Source organism: Narcine bancroftii, chromosome 13 (assembly GCF_036971445.1).
Source record: "Narcine bancroftii isolate sNarBan1 chromosome 13, sNarBan1.hap1, whole genome shotgun sequence".
Taxonomy (NCBI): Eukaryota; Metazoa; Chordata; class Chondrichthyes; order Torpediniformes; family Narcinidae; genus Narcine; species Narcine bancroftii.
Window position 1 is genome coordinate 71,886,073 of NC_091481.1, and position 25,176 is coordinate 71,911,248.

General features: G+C 45.3%; 1 protein-coding gene across 6 annotated transcripts in view; it reads left to right on the top strand.

The window, feature by feature from the left end:
* Positions 1 to 25,176, top strand: part of LOC138748355 (lethal(3)malignant brain tumor-like protein 2) — a 96,276-nt gene that overhangs the window by 53,505 nt on the left and 17,595 nt on the right. For 3 of the 6 annotated variants that reach the window (XR_011347968.1, XR_011347970.1, XR_011347969.1), the window contains exons 13-21: positions 1,511 to 1,745; positions 3,630 to 3,712; positions 5,059 to 5,163; positions 8,626 to 8,773; positions 12,612 to 12,691; positions 14,944 to 15,178; positions 15,843 to 15,911; positions 19,590 to 19,682; positions 21,874 to 22,022. Coding sequence is in view for 3 of the 6 variants with exons in the window: in XM_069908398.1 (XP_069764499.1) it covers positions 1,511 to 1,745; positions 3,630 to 3,712; positions 5,059 to 5,163; positions 8,626 to 8,773; positions 12,612 to 12,691; positions 14,944 to 15,178; positions 15,843 to 15,911; positions 19,590 to 19,682; positions 21,874 to 21,965 (1,140 nt within the window). In the remaining 3 variants the exon portion in view is untranslated. Of the gene's footprint in view, positions 1 to 1,510; positions 1,746 to 3,629; positions 3,713 to 5,058; positions 5,164 to 8,625; positions 8,774 to 12,611; positions 12,692 to 14,943; positions 15,179 to 15,842; positions 15,912 to 19,589; positions 19,683 to 21,873; positions 22,612 to 25,176 lie in introns of those variants that run through there. The other 3 variants (XM_069908398.1, XM_069908400.1, XM_069908399.1) reach the window with 2 other exon arrangements.

A 25,176-nucleotide genomic window follows, 5' to 3' on the forward strand; every position in this document is an offset into this window, starting at 1 on the left:
TTTATTTTAATTTTCGTGTTTGTGCGTTTGTGTTTTCTCTGTTTTTAAACTTTTCCGGAGAGGGCTGGAGTTCCCCGACCAGCCACTACTCCATCACGTGACTCCTCCACGATTTTTCTATCTTCATGTAATGACAGGAAATGTTTTTTTATATCCAAAATGGCAATTACAACTTGAACAGCAGGTGTTTTTATTTACGCACAATAACACAGATCTCCATGATTAAATGTTCACTCAACAATTACGAAAGCATCTTGCAAAAAAATTGGCACTTCATTTATGAACTTCACATTAAAAATTTCAATTAATCAATTTTTAAAAAATTATTAAAAGTCCATTGGATATGCACTTCATTTAAGTTCACGCTAATTTGTATAACTATGACCAATTTAGATTTTTTTTGGTCTCTACGCTGAATTCGACTGTCAAAGATTTCTTTGTTTTTCAGCTTGTGACACATGGCCCTTAATTTAATTTCTGGGGAGGGCAACAGGGAACAAACACCACATCTTTATACATTCACATGCACAGAGAGGAGCGGCACATGATCAAGCCCTTGGCCGCGGACTTTATATTTATTTCAAACAAGCACGATACACGAAGGACATATCAGATCAAAGAATTTTATTAACATTAGTTTTCCCGAAGTCCCACGCCCTGTATTTGAATAGAAAATAAAATTTCCTGGTGCAAGGGTTATTTATACTTCCCTGGGTTGTGATTACAATTGTTGGAATTAATGCTATAACAACAGTTGGGTACGTAGTTAAGGACCGAAGGCAGGCGGCGACAGGCATGTGCGTTTCTCTGATGCTGGCACAGGCAGAGTGATTCCAGCTGCGTAGGGGGGGGTGGGGGGTGGGTTACGGGTAATGAAGATGGCCATTGAGTCGCTGCCACCACCCTGACCGGGCCCATGTAGTGGCGGAGCAGCCGTCCGCTGAGCACTGGCAGCCCTGCACCCGGTATCAATGTCTCCTACACCAACCCCACCCCCATCTTGTTTTTTGATTTCATTGAATAGGAGAAACCCAATGCACAGGAGTGTTGAAAGTTACAAGTTGTTTGCAATTTTAAAATACCTTTAATATTGTGGCTTAGTTCCCTTTGGCATCATTAAAGTAATGATGGGCCACCTTGTCTTCTAGGCTCTCAGCCTCAGCTTAATGGTTAATGCTCCACTGGTGGAAGGCGGTGAGGGAGGCAACAGGATACAAGGATGGGGGCAGTGAGAGGAGAGGGGAGGGTGAGTGGGAGGGGAGGATGCAGGAGAAGAGGGTCTTGCAGAACTCCCACTTCCGCAGGAAAACTTCTTCAAAGTAGGGTACCTTCACAGTGCAATGGAGAGGCTGGAGGCAGCACATGCCAGAATCCGAAGCACTAAACAAACCGCTGCTGGGTCAGGGTGGAAGCTGATTGTTGACGTTCCAGGACAAGACTGTTCTTGCACGGACAATTTTTCAATGATGCATTTGTTCAGAAACAAGTTTTCATTTCTCTCCCTGCCCAGATGGTGGAGAGCATGAAGTACTCTTTCCGACCAGGAATGCGGCTGGAGGTTGTGGACAAGACCCAGATCTCCCGCACACGGAGAGCAGTTGTGGACAGGGTGATTGGAGGGCGTCTGCGGCTGCTGTACGAGGATTGTGAGGAGGAAGACGACGATTTCTGGTGCCACATGTGGAGCCCTCTTGTCCACTCAGTGGGGTGGTCCTTGAAAGTGGGTCACAAATTAAAAGACGCGGGTGAGCACTGGGGGGTTCTGGGGAATTTCTGATCAGATTGGAGGGGTTGTGGACAGCAAGGAAGGTTTCAAAGCTTCCATTTGGATCTGGACCAGCTGGGAAAGTGGCCTGAAAAATTGCAAATGCAGACAAGTGGTAGGTGTTGCATTTTGGAAGGACAAACCAAGAAAAGATATACATGGTGAATGGTCGTTCACTGAGGAGTGTGGTAGAACAGAGGGACCTGGGAACACAGATGCATAATTCCCTGAAAGTGGCATCATAGGTGGACAGGGTTGTAATAAGATCTTTTGGCATATTGGCCTTCATAAATCAAAGTATTGAGTATAGGTGTTGGGATGTTATGATAAAATTGTATATGACATTGGTGAGGCCAAATTTGGAGTATTGTGTGAGGTTTTGGTCACCAAACTACAGGAAAGATATCAATAAGTTAGAAAGGGTGCAGAGAAGATTTACCAGAATGTTGCCTGGACTTCAGCAACTGAATTACTGGATTTACAAGGAAAGGTTAAACAGGTTAGGACTTTATTCCCTGGAGCATAGAAGAATGAGGGGAAATTTGAAAGAGGTATTTAAAATTATAAGGGGGATAGACAGAGTAAATGTAGATTGGCTTTTTCCACTGAGGGTAGGTGAGATACAAACCAGAGGATATGGGTTAAGAGTGAAAAGGGAAAAGTTTAAGGGGAACCTTCTACAGAGAGTGGTGTAAGCGTGGAATGAGCTGCTGGCTGAAGTTAATGCGGTCTCAATTTGAAGAATTTGGACAGGAACGTGGATGGGAGGGGTATGAAGGTCTATGGACTGTGTGACAAGGCAGAAAAATAGTTTGGCACAGACTACAAGGGCTGAAGGGCCTGCTTCTGTGCTGTAATGTTCTTTGGTTGAAGTAAAACCACGATACTGGAGAAACTCAGCAGGAGAATTGGTGAACTTTATACAGCAAAGATAAAGACATATCCATCATTTCAGGCTTGAGCCCTTCATCAAGGTATGAGAAAATGAGCATGGACATGTCGGGCCAAGTGGCCCATTTCCATACTGTGTGGCTCTGTGACCTTAAACCAAGTTCTGAGCTCGATTGAAGAAAAACTCAGCAGGTTAATTGGGGAACTTTGTACATTATCAATGTTTTGGGATGGAGCCCTTCATCAAGGTGCCTGAACAAAATGGTATAGAAGATGGCCCTGTGAATGAAGAGAGAAGGGGGTTTGGAAAACTGGAGGAAAGGAGACAGAGGGATGGGGAAGGGAGGAAGAATGGAGAGTAAGCTAGCAGAAACTGGAGAAGTCGATGTTAATGCCGTCTGGCTGGAGAATTGATCCTCCATTTTAGGGGTGGCATTGGTGGGGTAGGACCTGAGGCCATGGACAGACATGCGAGTGTGGGAGTGGGACGTGGAATTGAAGCGGTAAGTTCATGGTTTTCAGACGTCGTTCCCAGCCTTCGTTCCCCTTCTGTGCTGAGGAGCCTTTTGTGCTACCCGGTTACAGTTCCATGTGTCGACCCAGTCTTTTAGCAACTGAACTGCACAGCCTTGGAAATTAGGAACGACCAGAAAAAGCAGGAAGAAATGGAAGGAATGAAAAGGGGAACAGACCTGACTGAGCCCATAAACAAATTAATGTTATCAGGCCCTTGAAGTGACAGGAAGGTGCAGTAACTGTGAGTTTGGTGTGTGAGGGTGTGGAGCCTGTCGCCTATCATTTTGAAAGACCAATCAAATTTTGGGACTTATAAAGAACGCCCTAACAGACAAATTAATTCCTTTAGATTTTTCACCAGTTAAAGAGTAAAATGAAATTTTATAAATCAAACCAAAAATCCACAATCTTTAGGTTCATGCAGCTTAAATCTAAAATGTTCTCACTCTTTCTGCAGAAGGAATTAATCGAGGAGAGCTGAGCTCAAAACGATCATTCAGGAAAATCTACTGCGATGCTGTCCCCCACCTCTTCAAAAAGGTAAAGGAAAATGTTATGCATGTTATTTTATTGTAAGGGAGTGTCGACCCAGACCAAGCATGCATTTGTACTAAAGTGCAGTGGACGGTTTTGTTGTTAAAGTAAGAAGGGGATTTGGGTCAAGGAAATGTCCCAGTGCAAGCAATGAAAAGCTGAAGAGATTCGGCAGGTCAGGTGGCATCCATGGAGAGAAATAGACCATCGGTGTTTGGGTCATAGCCCTTCTTCGAGGCTTGTGTCTACAAGTGGTGCAGTGGCTTCTGCCTTCCAACTCCAGTGACGTGAGTTTGATCCTGACCTCAGTGGCTGTGTGTGGAGGCATGAAGTTCTTAAGTTTATATTTGCTGCTTTTGACATCAGAAACCTTGGCCAACTTCTACTGATGTGTGGTGGAAAGGGTGCTGCATCACGGTCTGGTATGAGGGCACCAATACCTCTGAACGTAAAGTCCTGCAAAAATAGTGGACAGCCAGGACATCAGAGAGAAAACTCTCCTTGCCATCGAGAACATCTACAGGGAACGCTACTATTGGAGAGCAGCAGCAATCAAGGATCCACCCCACCAAGCTCACATTCTGTTCTCATTGCTGCCATCAAGAAAGAGGTATAGATACCACAAGACTCACACCTCCAGGATTAGGAACAGCTGCTTCCCCTCCACCATCAGACTCCTCAACAACAAACTCAATCAGGGACTCATTTAAAAATTCTTACTTTACACTTTATTTATTACCGATTTTTTTTTTTTTTTTTAAATAAATTGCCCAGTTTGTTTATTTTGTATAATATATTTTTTTAATACAGTGTGCAGTTACTGATAAGTAGAAGTTCTACCTGGCCCATGGGATGAAGAATCTCAGGGTTGTATGTGATGTCATGTATGTTCTCTGACAATGAACCTGAATATTGAACTTTTGGAAAAAGGCCTGTCCGATGTTAGCCCTGAACCATTGTTGACATGTAACTTGCATACGTCTAAATAGTTTTGCAAAGTGATGTTAGCCATCATCTTTGAGAAGACCAAGTAAGGCAACAGTCGTGGTGGCCATTTGACAACGTGCTACTCCCATCAGAAATGTTAATGTTTTGATTTATTGAGTGTTTCATATATGGGCTCCTCCAACCAGATGGCATAAGCATCGAATTCTCTGATTTCTGTTAGGCCCCATCCCTCCCATTCCCCTATCCCAATGTGTCCTTACCTCCTTAGATCTGCATTCACAAAGCTACCCTCTCCTCCGATCAATTTCCCCTCCTGTCCACAACATGCTCCTCTTCTCTGATCTTGCGACATGTTTCCACCATGTGCCTTTTCTGGTATGTTTTTTTTCCTATCTCGTTTCCAGGTGCGGGCAGTTTACACACACGGAGGTTGGTTCAAAGAGGGGATGAAACTGGAGGCCATCGATCCACTGAATTTATCCACCATTTGTGTTGCTAGTGTCAGAAAGGTAGGTTTTTAAATGTAAATCTGTGGCTGTGCATGTTTACTGAGAAGGAACAATCAGAATGTCATCATTCAGTCGGTTTTCAAAGGGCTTCAACTGGAATTCTAGTGTAGACTTTTGTTTTAAGACCATGAGACAGCCCACTGAGTCTGCCCCACTACCCCACCTTCTCCCCATAACCTTTGATGCCCTGGCTAATCAAGAGCCTGTCAATCTCTGCCTTAAATGCACCCAATGACCTGGCAACAAAATTTTCAGACCTGGGAACCCATGTGGTCACAGGTAGAATGTACAAACTCCACACAGGCAGACCAGGATTGAACCCAGTCACTGGAAATCTGAGGCAGTTTTTCAACAGTTTTCCCAGCTTCGTTCACAGTTAAATTAAGGTGTATAACTCAGATTGCATAATCTTTTATAACCCTTTGGACTGGCTGTTTTTAATACATACTCCAGACTGGGTCCAAGGGTAAACTACAGTACAAACACCAGTACGAACCAGCTGGTGGTTGGGTATAAAACCAGTGGTGGAAAACAGGGGCCAGGAGTACATGTGCTTGTTGGTAGACCCTAAAAACAGGGACACGGAGTCCAAAGGGTTAAAATCTTTCCCTCAATTTCTGAAATGAACTGTTTTTAAACGATATAATTCCACATGCATCAGTTAATCTGAAATTCACCACACTAAGGGTGATGAAAAAGGAACTGAACAGACACTGAAAATAGGGAGGATCGTGAGGGAGAAAACATTTCACAGTTATTGGAGAAAGACGGGGATGGGATCGATGGCGATGCTCCATGAGGGGAGAGCATGGACTGAAAGGCCAATTGGTCTTGCTGTAAGAATTCTGAGAAGTGCTGCCTTTGGAGTTTCATCCACATTGTAGTTCTTCACACAAGTCAATAGACAATAGGTGCTGGAGTAGGCCATTTGGCCCATCGAGCCAGCACCGCCATTCATTTAGATCATGGCCGATCTTCCACTATCAGTACCTGTCCCTGCCTTCTCCCCATAACCCTTAATTCCCCAGTCCACAAGAACCCTATCTAGCTCCCTCTTGAACTTATCCAGAGAACCACCCTCTGCAGCAAAGTATTCCACAGGTCAGTGGGCATGTGGATCAGAGACGTACCAGTTCTGACCTTAACCAGCGAGGAAGATCCCTGTGTCCAGCAGCATCTGTGGAGAGAGAAGCAGAGTGTACTTTTCTGGGCAACAGTGCCAGGAACAAACTGAAGGGCCTGCAATCAGGCGGAGAGCTGGAGTAACGTAAATGGTGGCAATGCTGTTTGAAAGGGGATGGTACCAGCGAGCAAAGGTTTCTCTGGAGGAGGAGAAAAGGGAAGGGGCAGCTGAAATCTGGGGTCAAACTCGGTAATCGCATTATTATAATAAATTGATGAGGTAGGAACAAAGGAACAGGCTTCCATGGGAATGGTCGTTTCCTTTTTTCTGTTCGTAATTGATGCATCTTTGGTGTGACAATTAATGACAAGAGTGAAACACGCCAGATTCAGAGACCATGATTGTAGTAAAATCACAAGGATAAGTTGGAGGAACTCAGCCGGTCTCGCAGCCTCCACAGGAGGGAAAAATATATCACTGATGTTTCAGGCCTGAGCCCTTCTTCAAGGTACAAGCAAAACAGTCCCCAACACTTAGCAGCAAGCTCGGAATTGGAGACTGTTTTAAATAGAATAATGAACTTGCACAAGTCTCTGGCCATCAAGGATGTTGTCAGTGGCGATAGAACAAAGAAAGTGGGGGATCAAAGGTATGGCTTTGGTCTTTGTATAATGAGGCTGCACATTAGAGGCCATTCACCCCAGCGAGTGTGTGCCACCTCTTTGAAAGAGCTACTTAATACAAGGGGGTAAAGGTAAAGGTTTCATTATTGCCATGTAATACTACAGAAAGAATGTAACATACATGAAATTCTTTTAACTTATTGTCCAGCAACCCTCACAGAAATGAGGCCCCAGCGAGGAACGAACTCACGACCCCGCTTTACAAGAGCAGTTCTCTAACCACTGAGCTATCGGAGCCTCAGGCTCATAGTTGCTGAAGCTCAGAATATATTAATGATGTGCTACCTTCCCCGGGTTCATGACGATTGATTTAAAACTGACTCTTCGACCACTGTAAACATCGCCTTTTTATTATCTTGGTGTTAAAATCTTCCACTAAAATCCTCCTGCTAAAATCTGCTCAGTATCAGAATTTATTGCCATGAACACGTCAAGAAATTTGTTGTTTTGCAGCAGCGTCTCAGTGCGAACGTTTATTTAAACCAACCTTACAAAATAAATAAAAATAGTGCAAGAAAAAGTCGAAGTGAGGCTGTGTTCTTTGTTCATTCCGGAATCTGATGGCAGAGGGGAAGAAACTGTCCATGTGCGACTGAGTACGACTTTTTTTAAACCATCCACCTAAATTATGGGGCCATTCCCATGAACCTTGCCACCTCCTCGTCTAATCATACGTTTGTTCGCAGTCTGTGGGTGTTGCTGGTAAACCTACCAATAATGATCCACTCTCAAACCATGAGGTGTTTCAGAGTCAACGAGGTTGGGACGTGTTTGGTGTTGCTTATCAGCCGGGCTTTTAATTTTCTTCCCCCCCCAACGATATTAGTGACCAAGATTTTTTTTTAACAGCAGTTTGGCAAGTTCGTGATAATCGTTGAACAGGAAAATCTGTGGACACTAATTGTAGTTTAACACACAAAAGTGCTGGAGAAATTCAGCAGGTCACCCAGCATTCTTTTTGGCAAAGGCCTCATAACCAAAGTTTCAGGCCTGAACTCTTGGTCAAGGTATGAGCAAAGCACAGGCAGGTGCCTGTCTAAAACAGTAGGGAGAGGATCACAGACCCACAGGGAGGAGGTCATGGGTGGCAGGGCAAAAGAGAAAAAAGCTGGGAAGCGATAGAGGAGGAGATGGATCGCTGAATGTGGAAAGCACCTGCCTGATTTTGCTCTCACCTTGACGAAGGACTCTGGCCTGAAATGCTTCTTGTGTATCTTTGCCATGAATAACGGTGCATGGCCTGCTGAGTTTCTCCAGCACTTTAATGTTAATCGTCATTTATGGTAACGATTTAGTTACGTTGTTAGTTTAAGGCACATTGTGTGTCAAATCTACACCACCATACCCCTACATATACTGACAAGAAAACAGTCGTTTACCATCATTCTCTGTTTTCTGTTGGCTTGTAAATTCTACAAGATGGGGATGAGGTTTGTGTTGTTTATTACCCCAGGCTGTTAATTTTCTAACCCCGAACAATATTAGTGATCGAGGTTGGTTATTTGTAGCAGTTTGGCAGGTCGGTGATTCAACAGGAAAGTCTGCTGATGTTGTGATAGTTAAATGTAGGGCCATTTAGTGTGAGCTGTGCTGTGATTGATACCTGCCTCCAGAGCAACAGTGTGATGGGTGGTTTGTTGTCCCAATGAATGACAGGTGCTGTTGAATGGATACCTGATGATTGGAATTGATGGTTCCGAGGCTGCCGATGGATCGGACTGGTTCTGTTATCATGCGTGCTCCTCTTCCATCTTCCCCATAGGATTCTGTAAGAAGAATGACATTGTGTTAACTCCTCCACAAGGTGAGTCACTAAAAAAAAACTCACCAAATGACCAGTTCATTGTAATGAACTGTTTGTATAAATGAAGTGCAGTAAAGAAATGGCTCCCAAGGCCATGCTGCCCATCGAATGTTCCCTACCATTTAATCATGAGCTGATCCATTTTCCCACAGCCTGGCCTTCTCCCCATAACATGTGATACCCTGGCTAATCAAGAACCTATCAATCTCTGCCTTAAATACACCCAATAACCCGGCCTCCACTTCAGCCTGTGGCAACAAATTCCACAGATTCACTACCCACTGGCTGAAGAAATTCCTCTGCATCTCTGTTTGAAGCGGAGCCCTTCAGTCTTCTTGTTGTGCCTTATCCTAGACTCTCCCACCAAGGAATACAGATTTTCTACATCTACTCTGTCCATGCTGTGATGCTTCTTTTATTGTAATGAAGAAACTTGGGTTCTTTTAAAACAACTATTCTTTATTAGCTAAAGTACACACACAACCATGTGGAGGCATTCATCTTGAATCCAGCTGCAGCCAAACTAGTCCAAAGCTCCCACTAGTGGTCAGGGGTGTTATTAGCACTTTATCACTACATCCCCTTTCCATGACATGTTTAACAACATGACACACGAATACAATATTCCTTTCAATTTACAGTTCAACACAAACATCGGCAGCACAAACTTTTTTAAATGTGCAGTTCTTCTTTTAGAGATTGTCTAGCAGATGTTTTGATAATGCATGTGGATCTTCTCAACACAGGTGTTTGTGTCGGCTCTGCTGGCCATGACTGTCCATCCCTGGTGATGTTTCCTCTGTTGCTGTGCATTGGTCTGTTCCTGCAGGGTCTCTTGTGTTTTCAGCGGGCCCTTTGTGATTCCTTCTCATTATTTGACCCTCCTCTGTTCTGACAGTGGAGGATCTTGGATTTACTTCCTCCCAAACAGTAGCCTTATTTTTAAATCCCAAGCGTTGGAACCTCTGAGTCTCTCTGTGTCATTCTATGCCGAGTTTCTTGCTGACATCATAGTTTGCTTCTTGTCTCCCTTGCAGACGCTTGTTTCCATTTGACATCTCTGTCCTTGTTTAAGTCTGCAGAGTAGTGAAGTTTGGTGCGTGGTCTATGTCCCATCAGAACCTCAGCAGGTGACGAGCCACGTTCAAGTGGTGAAGCCCTGTAACACAATAGAGCTGGATAGGGATTTGAGCCATGTCTAGTACTTTCTCGAGCAACTGTTTAACTCTGTGAACTCCTTTCTCTGCTCTACCGTTTGATTGGGGATCCAGAGGACTTGAAGTCGCATGTTGGAAATCATACTCTTCTGCAAAGTTCTGGAATTCTCTGCAACTGTAGCATGGTCCATTCTCACTATTGACATTTTGAGGAATTTCATGTCTTGCAAAGATCAATTTCATATATTTGATCACATAACCAGCAGACATGCTAGGAAGCAGTGCAATCTCCAGATAATTCTTTCTATTCGTGGAGCAGATCAGTCCCAACTTTCTGCCATGGTTCTGCTGGTACATCAGTTATGATCATGGGTTCCTTTGCCAGCTTTGTGTGATGTTTCAAATGGGTCTCACAGCTGGAAACCATCCTGTTAATGACAGCATTTATTCCTGGCCAATAAACAGCAATTCTGGCCCACCTCTTCCATCTTCCCATTCCAAGGTGCCCCTCATGCACCCTTTTCACCATCTCTTGTTGCAGCGATTGAGGAATAAGCATTCTGCCCTGTCTGAGTAGAAGCCCATTGACAACAGTATGGCTGACATTCACCTCCAGACCATCCTTCATTCAGATTCTTGATAACCTCCTGTAGAACTGTGTCCTTTTCTGTTTCAGCTGCGACCTGCTTGGATTTCCTTTCAGATACAGGAAAAGATTCAGTGATCAGATTCACTATCATTTTGTGCTTCACTCTGCGTCATGGTCCTGGAAAATGCATCAGCCAACACAATAGGTTTCCCTGGTCTGTACAGCCTCTTGACTGGGCTTAAATTTTCACACGCTTTGACACCAACTGGTGATTCGTGTCCACCGGGGATTACTGTGAACCTGATGTGTGTTCTTTAACGTTCACCTGGAGCTCACATGTATCTTTCATGTTGATGCTCTAATCATTGTAGGTGTCGAGCTGTACCGGATTTGCATGGATGTATAGCTTTATCTTCATTGGTCTGATGTCGTGTTCACAGATCAAATTGACCTTTGCACCTATGTCCTGCTTGAAAGGAATATTTGTTCCCATTTATATGCAATGACAAAGTCCACTTGTCCTGCTCAGCTGTGTTCACGCTTCGCTGTTCGGTGTCTGTTGGTTCAATATCTTTCTGCACTGCCATGTTTTATAGTGTTTATTCTTTCACTTCTGCTTTGGAAAAACATTGCTTTGCGTAATTACTCTGTCCTTTGCATTTATTACAGACTTTTCAATGGGCTGGGCATTGTTTTGGTGCATGTTGAGTGCCACATTTTTACAATTGAATCTCTTTCCACCTTTTTGTTCTTTCCTATGTCTCATTTTTTTGTTTTCGTGTGTGGACAGACACTGTGGCTGTGGCTATGGCTATGTCTTCGTTTTCACTGGCTTTTGCACACTCACCAAATCTTTTCGTGCTCTGCAAAGCTAATTCACTGGCGTGGCACATCTTCACAGCTCCAGCTAAGGTAAGTTCTGTCTCTCACAGCAACTCTCTCTCACTTGCCTATCAATAATCCTGAACACAATTTGATCATGGATCATTGAATCTTGCAACAATCTAAAATTGCATGTTCTTGCTTTTAATTTCAAGTCCATTTTTTTTTAAATCATAGCTCTCACCCTGCAGCTGCGTACCTCTCAAATGTTTCATTTTCCTTTGGTGAACCGAGTTCATCAAACATCTTGATAACCTTGTTGAATTTGCCCTGGTCAGCTGACTCGGCAAAAACAAATGTGTTGAAAACCTCTAGTGCTTGAGATTCTGCAGTAAGTAGCAGTGCAATCTCTGTGCATCAGATTTGCTATCGAGTGAAATGGCTTGCAGGTACAGCATGAATTTTTTTTTGAGCAGCCTCCACTTACGGTCGACATTTCCAGTCCAATTTACAGCGACAGGAGCCTTGACACTCTCTGCATGCTTCTAATGTTTCTTTCACTCTTATTACCATGTGATGTTTCTTTTATTGTAATAAAGAAACTTGGATTCTTTTAAAACATTTATACTCTATTAGCAATAGAACTCATTCATGACCGTGTGGTGGCATCCATCTTGAAGCCAACCCAAGCTGCAACAAAACTAGTATCCAACTCCCTCTAGTGGTCAAGTGTAGCACTAGCATTACATATGCCTTTCAATATTCAAAATGTTTCAGTGAGATCCAATCTAATCAAGCACCCATCTAATCCTCTTTCATTTTTTCCCATTTTTCTAAGAGCTGACAAGATTGTATCACTTGCCAACACATTAGGGGTAATTTACTACAGCCAAGAAACTTCCCAACCTGCAGATCTTAGTGATGTGGGAGAAAACTGGAACAGTTAGAGGAAATCACAGGAAAACCGTGGAACCTCCACACTGACTGCTATAATTTTGTTCCAACCCCAGTGATTTGCTTCTTCAGGAATAAAACACGAAATTCTGCAGATGCCGTGATTGAAGTAAAAACACAAAGCTGGAGACACTCAGCAGGTCAAACAGTAAACTTTATAAAACAAAGATCAAGGGGCATAACCAGTGTTTCGGGCTTGCGCCCTTCATCAAAGTGTGAACATAGTGTAGGCAGGTGCCAAGTACTTTCTGAACTCCTTGCATGAGTACCTTGTGCTTGGTTGCTAATGGAGACCTTTTGATTTTTGTCTTTTCAGGTTATGAGAAAAACTTTGACTGGGAAACATATTTAAAGGAGACCAACAGTGTAGCAGCCCCTGCAAATCTCTTTATCAGGGTAAGTAATGAGGATTACTTTCGTGTGTGTGTGTGTGTGTGTAATGAGGATTACTTTCGTGTGTGTAATGAGGATTACTTTCGTGTGTGTAATGAGGATTACTTTCGTGTGTGTAATGAGGATTACTTTCGTGTGTGTAATGAGGATTACTTTCGTGTGTGTAATGAGGATTACTTTCGTGTGTGTAATGAGGATTACTTTCGTGTGTGTAATGAGGATTACTTTCGTGTGTGTAATGAGGATTACTTTCGTGTGTGTGTGTAATGAGGATTACTTTCTTGTGTGTGTGTGTGTAATGAGGATTACTTTCGTGTGTGTGTGTAATGAGGATTACTTTCTTGTGTGTGTGTAATGAGGATTACTTTCTTGTGTGTGTGTGTGTAATGAGGATTACTTTCTTGTGTGTGTGTGTAATGAGGATTACTTTCTTGTGTGTGTGTGTAATGAGGATTACTTTCTTGTGTGTGTGTGTAATGAGGATTACTTTCTTGTGTGTGTGTGTAATGAGGATTACTTTCTTGTGTGTGTGTGTAATGAGGATTACTTTCTTGTGTGTGTGTAATGAGGATTACTTTCTTGTGTGTGTGTGTGTGTAATGAGGATTACTTTCTTGTGTGTGTGTGTGTTATGAGGATTACTTTCTTGTGTGTGTGTGTGTGTTATGAGGATTACTTTATTGTGTGTGTGTGTAATGAGGATTACTTTATTGTGTGTGTGTGTAATGAGGATTACTTTCTTGTGTGTGTGTGTGTAATGAGGATTACTTTCTTGTGTGTGTGTGTGTAATGAGGATTACTTTCTTGTGTGTGTGTGTAATGAGGATTACTTTCGTGTGTGTGTGTAATGAGGATTACTTTCGTGTGTGTGTGTGTGTAATGAGGATTACTTTCGTGTGTGTGTGTGTGTAATGAGGATTACTTTCTTGTGTGTGTTTGTGTGTGTGTAATGAGGATTACTTTCTTGTGTGTGTGTGTGTAATGAGGATTACTTTCGTGTGTGTGTGTGTGTGTGTAATGAGGATTACTTTCTTGTGTGTGTGTGTGTAATGAGGATTACTTTCTTGTGTGTGTGTGTGTAATGAGGATTACTTTCTTGTGTGTGTGTAATGAGGATTACTTTCTTGTGTGTGTGTAATGAGGATTACTTTCGTGTGTGTGTGTGTAATGAGGATTACTTTCTTGTGTGTGTGTGTGTAATGAGGATTACTTTCTTGTGTGTGTGTGTGTAATGAGGATTACTTTCTTGTGTGTGTGTGTGTAATGAGGATTACTTTCGTGTGTGTGTGTAATGAGGATTACTTTCTAGTGTGTGTGTGTGTAATGAGGATTACTTTCTTGTGTGTGTGTGTGTGTGTGTGTGTGTGTGTAATGAGGATTACTTTCTAGTTTGTGTGTGTGTGTGTGTGTGTGTGTGTGTGTGTGTGAGTTGCATGGATCTTGATCGACCAGTAGTGGACATGAGGCACCGGTGCTGTAATTTGGAGCAAAATCCGAATTTGGGAGGAGCAGGTCAGGCAGCATCTGTTGAGGCAGAGGGATGGTTGATGTTTCGAATTGATGCTCTGCGTCAGGGCAAAGTGTGCAGTGGGGGTGGGGGGGGGGGCTACCCAGCACAATGAGGTGACAAAGACGGGTGAGAACGTGGCTGGGAGGTGATGGGTGGAAACAGGTCAATAGGATGAGGCACATTCTTGATGGGCTGAAAGGCCTGTTACTCGGATGTAGTGTTCTCTGCTTGTATGATAAGCATAAGAAGCTGTAGATGTTGGAATCTGATAGAGGTGATGTGCTGTCGGAAAAGGCCTAATTGATGTGCAGGTGGAAACGGTTGAGGTGTGTGATTTGAGGCTTTAGAAGGCACTGAGACCACACCTGGGGTATTGTGAGCAGTTTTGGGCTCCTCATTAAAGAAAGGATGTGCTGACGTTGGAGAGGGTTCATAGGAGGTTCACAAAGATGATTCTGGGAATGAAACGGTTGTCATATGTGGAGCATTTGACAGCTCTTGGCCTGCACTCGTTTAAATTTAGGAGAATTGGAGGAGGGAGGGAGAGAATGGGACTCATTGAAACATTTCACTCTTTTCAATATTTTTATTGAAATTGCAGTTCCACATTGAAACATAAGAATACATATTTGTCTGTTGGTCCAGCATTTTGGGTTTTACTGAAATCACAGCGTGTGCAAACTTTTGTCTCTCACACAGTGTTGGATGTGTCTTGACATAATATTAATCGTCCTATTGTGTTTCAGGACATTCCATGTCATGGTTTTGAGCCAGGAATGAAGCTTGAGGCTGTCGACCTGATGGAGCCCCGCCTCATTTGTGTGGCCACCATCACGCGTGTGGTGAATCGTTTGCTGAAGATTCATTTTGATGGGTGGGATGATGAATATGATCAGTGGGTAGACTGTGAGTCCCCCGATATCTATCCAGTCGGGTGGTGTGAGCTGACAGGTTATCAACTCCAAGCTCCTGTTGTTCCAGGTGAGGGTTTGTAAAATTGCCACGTTGTGCCAGGCATGGGAAGAATATATTTGATTACAAGAATTATGACAGAGAGCATTACAGCACAGTACAGGCTCTTCGGCCCACGATGTTGTGCCAACCCATATAAACCTCCAAAGAAATAAACCTACCTTGTAAACCTCCATTTTTCTTTCATCCATCCAGTCTTGTGAACCTGCAGGAGTCCTCTACTGCAGCCAGGGCTCCCGATGTGGTCTCCTTTACATCAGAGAGTCTGGACGCAGACTGGGAGATCACGTTGCTGAGCACCTTTGCTCTGTCCACATCAATGACCAAGGACCTCCCATCCAGAACCATTTCAGTTCTGTGTCCTACTCCCATAACGATGTGTCTGTCTATGACCTCGTGCACTGCCAAACAAAGGCCACCCATAAATTGGAGAGGCAACACCTCATCTCCAGCCAGATGACATTAACATAGACCTCCAGTTTCTGGTAGCCCAGTCCCCATTCTCCCTCCCTTCCCTATCCCTCCGTCTCTGTTCTTCCTCTCTAATGGATTGGTGAAAGCCAATATTCAGGGGCGAGAGAACTCAACCTGTGGGCCAGATAGATGCGTTAGCTCTAATTCTGATTCTTTCTTGATATGAATTTAAGATTTCTTTGCCGTTCTTTGTATACAGCTCCTGAAAAAACAGTTTGTAAATCAACAGAAATCAACAAGTTGAAGAAGAAAATTTACAAGAAGAAACGTAAGTTGTGACCCCGGTTCTCTTCAAGATTGGGCGTTCAGTTCTGTACTTGGTTATATAATGGAATCACCAGAAATAAGAACCTCTATTCCCCACCCATGATCATGTCATGACTTCCATTTCTCATGTATTATCCAGTTTATTTACACATGTTAAATCAATGGCTTCTCCCACACAATGTACAGGTCAAGTTTATCGTCCACTGATTGTACAAGTACAACCCAATGAAACAGCATTCTCTGGTCCTCAGTGGTAAACATGCAGTCACACCACCAGACCGAACACAATCAATATGTATGCAGCACAAGTATTTATTTATACAAATAAATCAAGAGAAAGAGAGCCTCAGAGGGTCGGTGTGAGCAGATCCTCTGGTTGTTCACCGTTCTCACTGCCCGGGGGAAGGAGCTGTTCCTCAGCCTGGTGCCGCTGGCTCTGATCCTCCTGTTTCTTTCCCCGACAGGAGCAATGGGATGGAAGAGGTCCTCAGATTTTGTACACCCTCTTCAGACAACAATCCCTGCGGATCACATTGATTTCAGAGGGTGGGTGTGGGAAGGGGGATCCTAGTGATCATCTCTTATGGTCCTGCGGATTGCCCTCTTAAATGCTGACTCCGAATACAATTTATTTGTCATAAACCTATCACAAAATTTGTTGTTATGTCCCAGTGTTACAGGTGCAAATATTGCTATAAATTCCATGAAATCAAACAATCAATTAATTAATTAATAGAGAATTAGATGAACTAATAGATAGATAAATGGATAGATTGAAATCTTGGAGCTAAATTTCCATTCACGTTCAGTCAAAACCTCTGTTTAAAATATTTTCCATGGGCACTAAATTTTTCCCACAAATTTAGTAACTGTTCCATTTGACAACATCTTGCATGTTATTCAATTACTGCCTTTAATTACTTCCAGAGCTGTCCAATTTCCAACTGCAAGTATATTGAAGAATAATATTTTGCATTTCCAGTCAGGGTTTGGAGGTAATCCTTCTATTTTAAACACACGGCACGGTAACATCCCTTTCAGCACAAGAGCCCGTGCCAACCAATTAACCCTGGTACGCTTTTTGAACAGTGGGAGGAAACTGTAGCACCCAGAGGAAACCCAAGCAGACACAGGGAGAATGTACAAACCCCTTACAGCCAGCACGATCACTTGTGATCGTGCAGTGTTGCACTAATCGCTGCGCCCACCGTGCCATTGTTGTCTTCAGAACATGTAATGCAAGACTTTTCATCGTGGTCTGGATTCTTTGATTAGCTGCAAAGTGATGGCATTTGCCACTGAACTCAGTGTAATTTTTCTTGCATCTTTCTACTTTCTCAGTGTTGATGGCCATCAGGTTGGTTCTGCAGTGTCTGGGAAGAATGAATTTATCAAGCTGGCAGGGACTCCATTCAGATTAAATCATTCTCACGTATATTTAAAAGCACAGAAATGCCCATTCTTCCCTTCCCAGCCTTTAATTCAGGCACCTGCCTACTCTTTACTCACACCTTGAGGAAGGGCTCAGGCCCAAAACATCAGAACGTATCTTTACCTCCTATGGATGCTACAAGACCTGCTGAGTTTCTCCAGCGTCCGTGTTTTTACCTCAACCACAGTATCTACAGACGTTTGTGTTTTACTGCAATTTACATCTTTTTGTTAGGCAGAGTTAATTTGGCTTAAACCTGTTATAAACTTGCTTGTTCTTTGTGGAAGAAGCCACGATATTTTCAGGGTCTTTTGTGACAATAGGATCTAAATATCCAACCAGGGCACAAGTCACTTAAATTCTTTACTAATTGGGTTGTGTCCTCACTGAGCAGATTTATCCTCTTCTCTCACAACTGTACACACAAAGGTACCTCAGTATCGGGCTCAGGGTCAAATAACAATAACAAATAGAACAGGATAGATATATAAATATTCACCATTGCAGTTAGTGCAAGAAAAACAGTGATGTTTGAACAGAAACATCTTTTGGTGGTCCCAGAGTAGTTTATGGTCACCGTAGGGAGGTTCAAGACCTGTTTGGGTTGTGGGGGGGAGGGGGGGGGGGGGTCAATGTCTTGCTAGACTTCAGGCTTCAGTAACTACAGCTTTAATGTAGAAGAGATCACGACCGGGGTGGGGGGGGCGGGGGGTGGTTCTTTATGATTTGGTTTATTTAGACGTACATCACGGTATTGGCCTCCTACCCCCCCCTCCCCATGCATCAATTAACCTACAAATTTCAGAAGTATTTGAACGCGCAGACTCAGGGAGAACGTGGAAGCTCCTTACACACAGTGCCGGATATGAACCCAGGTCACTGGCTGTAATAGCGTTGTGCTAACCGTGCCATGCCCTGGCAACATCTTTTGGCAGCACGGTTACCGTAGCGACTAGCACAACGCTATTAAACCGCAAGCACCCAGATTAGAATCCACCAGTGGAATTTGTTTATCCTCCCATGACTGTATCGGCTTTCTCTGGGTGCTCAGGTTTCTCCCACGTTCCAAACAGGGCCATGTGGTTAATTGGTCACGTGGACGTATTTGGGTGGCAGGGGCTCATGGGTGGTTAGGGCCTGTTACTGGGCTGAATCTTTTTTTTTAAATCCGACCATATCAAGCGACTTAGAATCTTGTATGTTTGAAAAATTTCATCCTCTGAACATGAAGAGAGACCCAAACTTCTCCTGATGGGACCCATGTGCTAACATTTAATGAGGATGAGTTTATTATCATACACACAAGTACAACGTACATATGCACTGGAATTCTTACTTCCTCCAGCCAAATGGGTACTTGTGCTTTAATAAAAGCAACTTCAATATTAAATTGGAAGTAAATCATGAAATTCAGCAGACACCAGGGTTGAAGTAAAAATGTGAAGCTGGGGAAACTCAGCAGGTCACACAGTGATCTTTATTCAGCAAAGATAAAGGCACTAAATCAATGCTTAAGGCTCAGGCCTAAGAGTATGCTGTTTGACCTGCTGAGTTTCTCCAGCATTGTGTTCACTTATTAAGTATTCATTAAATCACCTGCGACCCCAATGTAAGACTCCAACCCGAAATGTCGACCTTTCTGTTTGCCCCAATGATGTTGCTCGACCTGCTAGGTTCTTCCAGCAGATTGTATTTAGCTTCAGGTCCCAGTGTCTGCATTCTCCTGTGTGTCTCTGGAATGATTGGAGGAATGGCCTTTCTCCACTTATGTACGTCTCTCTGAATGTGGAGGCTGTCATCACGCATGACTGGTGTGTACGCGATCTCCAGTTTCAAAATGATTGACAGGTGCCGAGCAAGTCACATGCTTGGCAGAAGACTGGTGTTCAGTGAAACCCACATCCATTTAGTAGTGGGATAACAAAGACGAGGTCCCTGAACTCCAGATGGAGCTAAGAACTTGGGAAAGGTTGCCATCTGCTTGATAGATTTCACAAGTTATAGGAGGAGAAGTTGGCCCATTGGCCCATCGAGTCTGCTGTGCCATTCTAATCACGAGCTGATGCATCCACCCACTCAGCCCCACTTCCCGGCCTCCTCCCTGAACCCTTGATGCCCTGACTCATCAAATACCTATCAGTAGGTGGGTTAACTGGATTGTGTTGGGGTGAGACACCCAGGCTTTGGTGGAAGATGTACAACGAAGGGTTGAAAAGTTCCTGAGCTTTCCTTATTTAATCTCCTCAGAGAAGAAGTTGTCGCTGGTGAGCCGTGAACAGGGGGGAAATCCAGGAACATTACTCCAAACAAAAACAAAGATGGAGCCAACTGAAGGTGAAAGTAAGAAAGATCATGTCTTCTGATATAAAAACAGCTGGATGGAGCCAGTAGGTTAGTCAGGGTGTGAAGAATATTAGCTCTGTGGATAACTTTACATTCTGGTCTTGTTCTGTATCTCAAGTGTCAGGATGATGAAAATTGTAAAGCACTGAGCAGGATTTTTGTGATGTGACCGAGAAATTGTTTAAACAAATGCTCACATACAACATTACAGCACAGTACATCACGCAAAATGTGTGCCGGTAATTCTCCCGAGCTGTTCTGGCCGCACCTTCCAAACTCCAGGTCCCTGTCAACAAGGAATACAAGGGCAGTAGACACGCTGGAACACCACCACCCATAGGTTCCACCCCTCATTACGCACCATCCTGACCCAGAAATCTATCTGTCCTTCAGCATCAACGGGTCCAAATCCTACAACCTTGTCCACACTGTCGGAAAACATTCATGAGGACTGTTGGTGTTCAAGGTAGCAGCTACCCCCCCCCCCCCCCCCACCGCTTCAAAAGGGCAGTTAGATATGGGCAATGAATCCTGGCTCTGGAAATGCCAAGGAACAGAAAATGAATACTTACCTCACAAAATTAGATTGATTTTTAAATTTAAATTTAGACATACAGCACGATAACATGCCGTTTCGGCCCATGGGCCCAGGCTGCCCAATTGCATCCAATTGATATACTACCCTGGTGCACTTTTGAACGGTGGGAGGAAACCGGAGCCCCCGGAGGAAACTACCCAGATACGGGGTGAATGTACAAACTCCTTCCAGACACCGTGGGATTTTAACCCCAGTCATTGGCTCTGTAACAACATTACCCGGCCGCCCCTTGGTTTTTTGCCTTTTCTCGGCGGCTCTTTTTGTTGGTAGAGGTAAAGTTTTAGATTTCCAATTCCTTTTTGTGAAGTTGGAGAGCTAAAATACAAAGATAATGTATTTGTTATGAAGAGGTGGAAACGTCCTCCAAAACAAATGGAGAACATTGTTTGTTGCAGTACGGAGCATGAGAATGTGCATTGGTTTAACACCTTAAAGAAGGCAAATTCTCTCCCAATTGCTTTATGGAAGAGTCCTTGGAGAGAAACTCACTCCAAGTTAAAATGGGGGATGTCAGGACTGTGAATAAGCAGTTGGTTGAGTAAGATTTCTTCGATCGGCATCTCTAGGGAGGTGGAAAAAGTCAGGGAGAGAACGTCATGGCTTGAAGTGTGTAGTTAAATGGGAAGAGGCGATCGAGAAGTGGAAGGTATAGCAGCTTCACTGAACACTTTTGTTCTGTCAGCTCCATTGACAGTGATCTTCCAATGGCCAAGCACTTCAATTCCGCACCCCACTCCCATACTTGTGTCTCTCCATGGGCCCCTGTACTGTCCCACTAAGACGACCCGTAAATTGGAGAAACAACATTTGATTTTCCGTCTGGGTGCTCTCCAACTGAAAGGCATTCATATCGGCTTCTCTGGTTTCTGCTGGCTCAGTCTCCATTCTCCCACTCTTCCCCATCCCTCTGTCTTCTTTCCTTAAGTTATCCATGCCCTTCCCTCTCCATTCACAGAGCCATTCCCCCTCCCCCTCCTCCGCTTGCTGATGCCCTCCTTATCCACCTATGGGACCGTGATCCTCCCCTGGCCAATCCCCCTCTACCATTTTGTTTGGGCACCTGCCTACATTTTGCTCGTACCTTGATGAAGGGATCAAACCCGAAACGATGGTTCTGTCCCTTCATCTTTGCTGTATGAAATTCACTGTTCAACCTGCTGAGTTTCTCCAGCTTCGTGTTGTTACTGGAAGGTGGAGCAGATGCCAGTGTTGAAGGAGTGTGGGACTGAAGTCTGAGTCACTGAAAAGGTTCTGACATTTAATCAGGAGAAATGACGGAGGAATTAAATACAAGATCAGATCATTTTAAAAAAACGATGATGTCAGTTCTTGCAAGGAAATGGGCCTCCTCAGATGCTTTCTTTGACAGAACTTGCTGTCATGAGGCAACTGTTCCCAGCATCACAGCCACCCCTCCTCACTTTACTGCATTGGTGAGCATCGAGCAGTTTTGTCGAAAGGCTCGTCTCACACAGGGATGACGGGACCTTGTGCAGGTGAGCCGTGACCCTCCTGCAGCTGGCTGTGAACGAACGTGGTCATGGTGCCTCTGAACTGAAAGGATTCCTCCTGTCCTGTGTTCTCTTATAGTCATGGCAGTGCGAGTGAAGGAGGAACTCTTTGAGTTACCTGCGGATCTACTGTTCCCTCCTGAAAACCTCAAAAGGGAACTGGAGGACTGAGTGAGCCCCACGCATTGGGGCACCGGGCTCGTGAGAATCGGCCACCTTCTGGACCCTGTAAGTTTCTTCATTTCATGGACTGTGTTGGAGAAGGAATACTGCAGCCGGGAGCTCCAGACTTTGAAGCTGTGTTCAGACTGGTTTAAACTGGCTTGGACTGGATCCAACCATAAGTATATAATCTAGTGGAGATCTTTTGATACCAATTCCGTGCAGTCAAAAATAGTTATGATTTATTAATAAGAACTCCACAGTAATACGCTAGAAATATCCTGCTGGAGCATTTGTACGAGTGCATTGAAAGGTGGTCTGTAGAGTGCTATTTTTCTGTAAAACATCAGTTTCTTTTTAATTGAGATCATCATCCTTTGGATCAAGAAACTGGCTTAAATGCTAGAGGCCCAGTCTTAGTTTGCACGTGTGGACTGCAAATGGACACGAGTCATTTACTAAACACACTGAAATGCTGGAGGACAAACAGCCGGTCTCACTGCGTCCGTAGGAGGTAACGATGTAAAAAGATTGCTTTAAAAATTTGTAGTGTCAACATTTTGGGCCTGAGCCCTTCTTCCAGGTATAAGCAAAAAGCAGGCTGGTGTTTGGCGGCTTCCTTATACCTCCAAGAAGGGCTCAGGCCCAAAATGTCGATAATATAAATATTTAAAAAGATCTTTTTATATCGTTACCTGTTATGGGCGCAGCGGGACTGGCTGATTTCCTCCAAAATTTCTGTGTTTTTAACTACAAATACAGTGTCTGCAGGTTTTACCTTTTACTGAGTAACTTAATCTCTGGTTCTACACGTACCATTTAGCTTCAGTCATACTGAGTTGAGGTGATGCTGGGGTCAGGAGCACCAGTTGTCTTTGTCTTGTGTGCAATCCTGAACTAGGTGATACAGGCTTGAAATGACTGAGCTTTGATAAATTGGGTTGATAAAAGTACTATTTTTATACAGGGGAGGATGGTGGGGGCGGGGGAGGATGGTGGGGGCGGGGGAGGATGGTGGGGGCGGGGGAGGATGGTGGGGGCGGGGGAGGATGGTGGGGGCGGGGGAGGATGGTGGGGGCGGGGGAGGATGGTGGGGGCGGGGGAGGATGGTGGGGGCGGGGGAGGATGGTGGGGGCGGGGGAGGATGGTGGGGGCGGGGGAGGATGGTGGGGGCGGGGGAGGATGGTGGGGGCGGGGGAGGATGGTGGGGGCGGGGGAGGATGGTGGGGGCGGGGGAGGATGGTGGGGGCGGGGGAGGATGGTGGGGGCGGGGGAGGATGGTGGGGGCGGGGGAGGATGGTGGGGGCGGGGGAGGATGGTGGGGGCGGGGGAGGATGGTGGGGGCGGGGGAGGATGGTGGGGGCGGGGGAGGATGGTGGGGGCGGGGGAGGATGGTGGGGGCGGGGGAGGATGGTGGGGGCGGGGGAGGATGGTGGGGGCGGGGGAGGATGGTGGGGGCGGGGGAGGATGGTGGGGGCGGGGGAGGATGGTGGGGGCGGGGGAGGATGGTGGGGGCGGGGGAGGATGGTGGGGGCGGGGGAGGATGGTGGGGGCGGGGGAGGATGGTGGGGGCGGGGGAGGATGGTGGGGGCGGGGGAGGATGGTGGGGGCGGGGGAGGATGGTGGGGGCGGGGGAGGATGGTGGGGGCGGGGGAGGATGGTGGGGGCGGGGGAGGATGGTGGGGGCGGGGGAGGATGGTGGGGGCGGGGGAGGATGGTGGGGGCGGGGGAGGATGGTGGGATGATGTAATCTGAAGCAATACACAGAAGTTCTGGAGAAACTCAGCAGATCCCGCAGCGTCTAGAGGAGTTAAAAGGCACTCATCGTTTCAGGCCGATACCCTTCGTCAGGAATCTGGAGAAGCAGGTTGACACCTGGATAAAAAGGTGACGTTAGGAAGGGGAAAAGGGGGGGAGCTCAGGTTAACAGGTGAAAGGTGAATACGGGGCAGGGAGAGGGAACGATGAAAAAGCTGAGAAATGATGGGGGGAGGGCAGAGGGATAAGAAGGGATGATCACTGATAGGAGAAGGGAAAGAGGTGAAGAGCTGGAGGAAAGGAGAGGTAGGGAGAGAGAGAGACCGGAGGAGGGGGAAATTGGAGAAAGTGATACTGATGGAAGTTCTTCCAACTTGCGGCGGCCTCAGTTTGGCAGTACATGAGACCTTGGACAGACAGGTCAGTGTGGCGGTAGGGTGTGGAATTAGAGTAGTTGGTCACTGGGGGATCCTTGCTGTTGCGGCCACTGGGGGGATCCTTGCTGTTGCGGCCACTGGGGGATCCTTGCTGTTGCGGCCACTGGGGGATCCTTGCTGTTGCGGCCACTGGGGGATCCTTGCTGTTGCGGCCACTGGGGGATCCTTGCTGTTGCGGCCACTGGGGGGATCCTTGCTGTTGCGGCCACTGGGGGATCCTTGCTGTTGCGGCCACTGGGGGATCCTTTGCTGTTGCAGCGGACAGAGTGAAGTAATTTGTCAGTCTGTGTTCCATCTCCCTGATGTAGCAGAGGCTGCAGCTGTTGGATGAGATACAGCCCTGGGAACAAATGCCCCGTTTTGTATTGATGCCCATACCACGTGACTAAATATCTCCATTCTGCAGGTCGCAGCAATATCACGATATCAGAAAATGAACATTTTTAACTTCTGGCTCCAGCCTGAAACGTCAACCCTTTCTTCCCACCTGACTCGCGAGTTCCTCCAGTGGATTATTTTTAGCATATTTAGTCAGTTGTTTCTATTTCCAATTTCCGGACTGTTTCACATCCTTGAGACCAACCATTTTGCTACTTTAAAATGTTTTAAAACTTAGACACACTGCACGGTAACAAGCCCATCTAGCCCACAACACCTACAAGCCCCTGGTACATTTTAATTGGTGGTATGAGATCTGAGCCCTCAGATGAAACCCTCGTAGCCACAGGGAGAATGTACAAACTCTTCAGCGATAGCGAGGGATTTGAACCTGGGTCTCTGGCGCAGTTATAGCGTTACGCTGACCGTGCTGCCCATTCTTCGTCCTGTTGGAGCTCCTGTTGCTTTTGCTCCTGGGCTAATCATCCCTTTTCTCCCTAACCATTCTATTGCATCCCTTTGGTTCTCCCTTCCCTCCCCCTCCTTCTTTCATCCTCCCAGCTGCAACGAAAGTTCATCAATCCAAATTATTATTGCTCTTCCTCAACGCTGCCCGATTATGCTGGCCATTTCCCACGTTTAGTGTC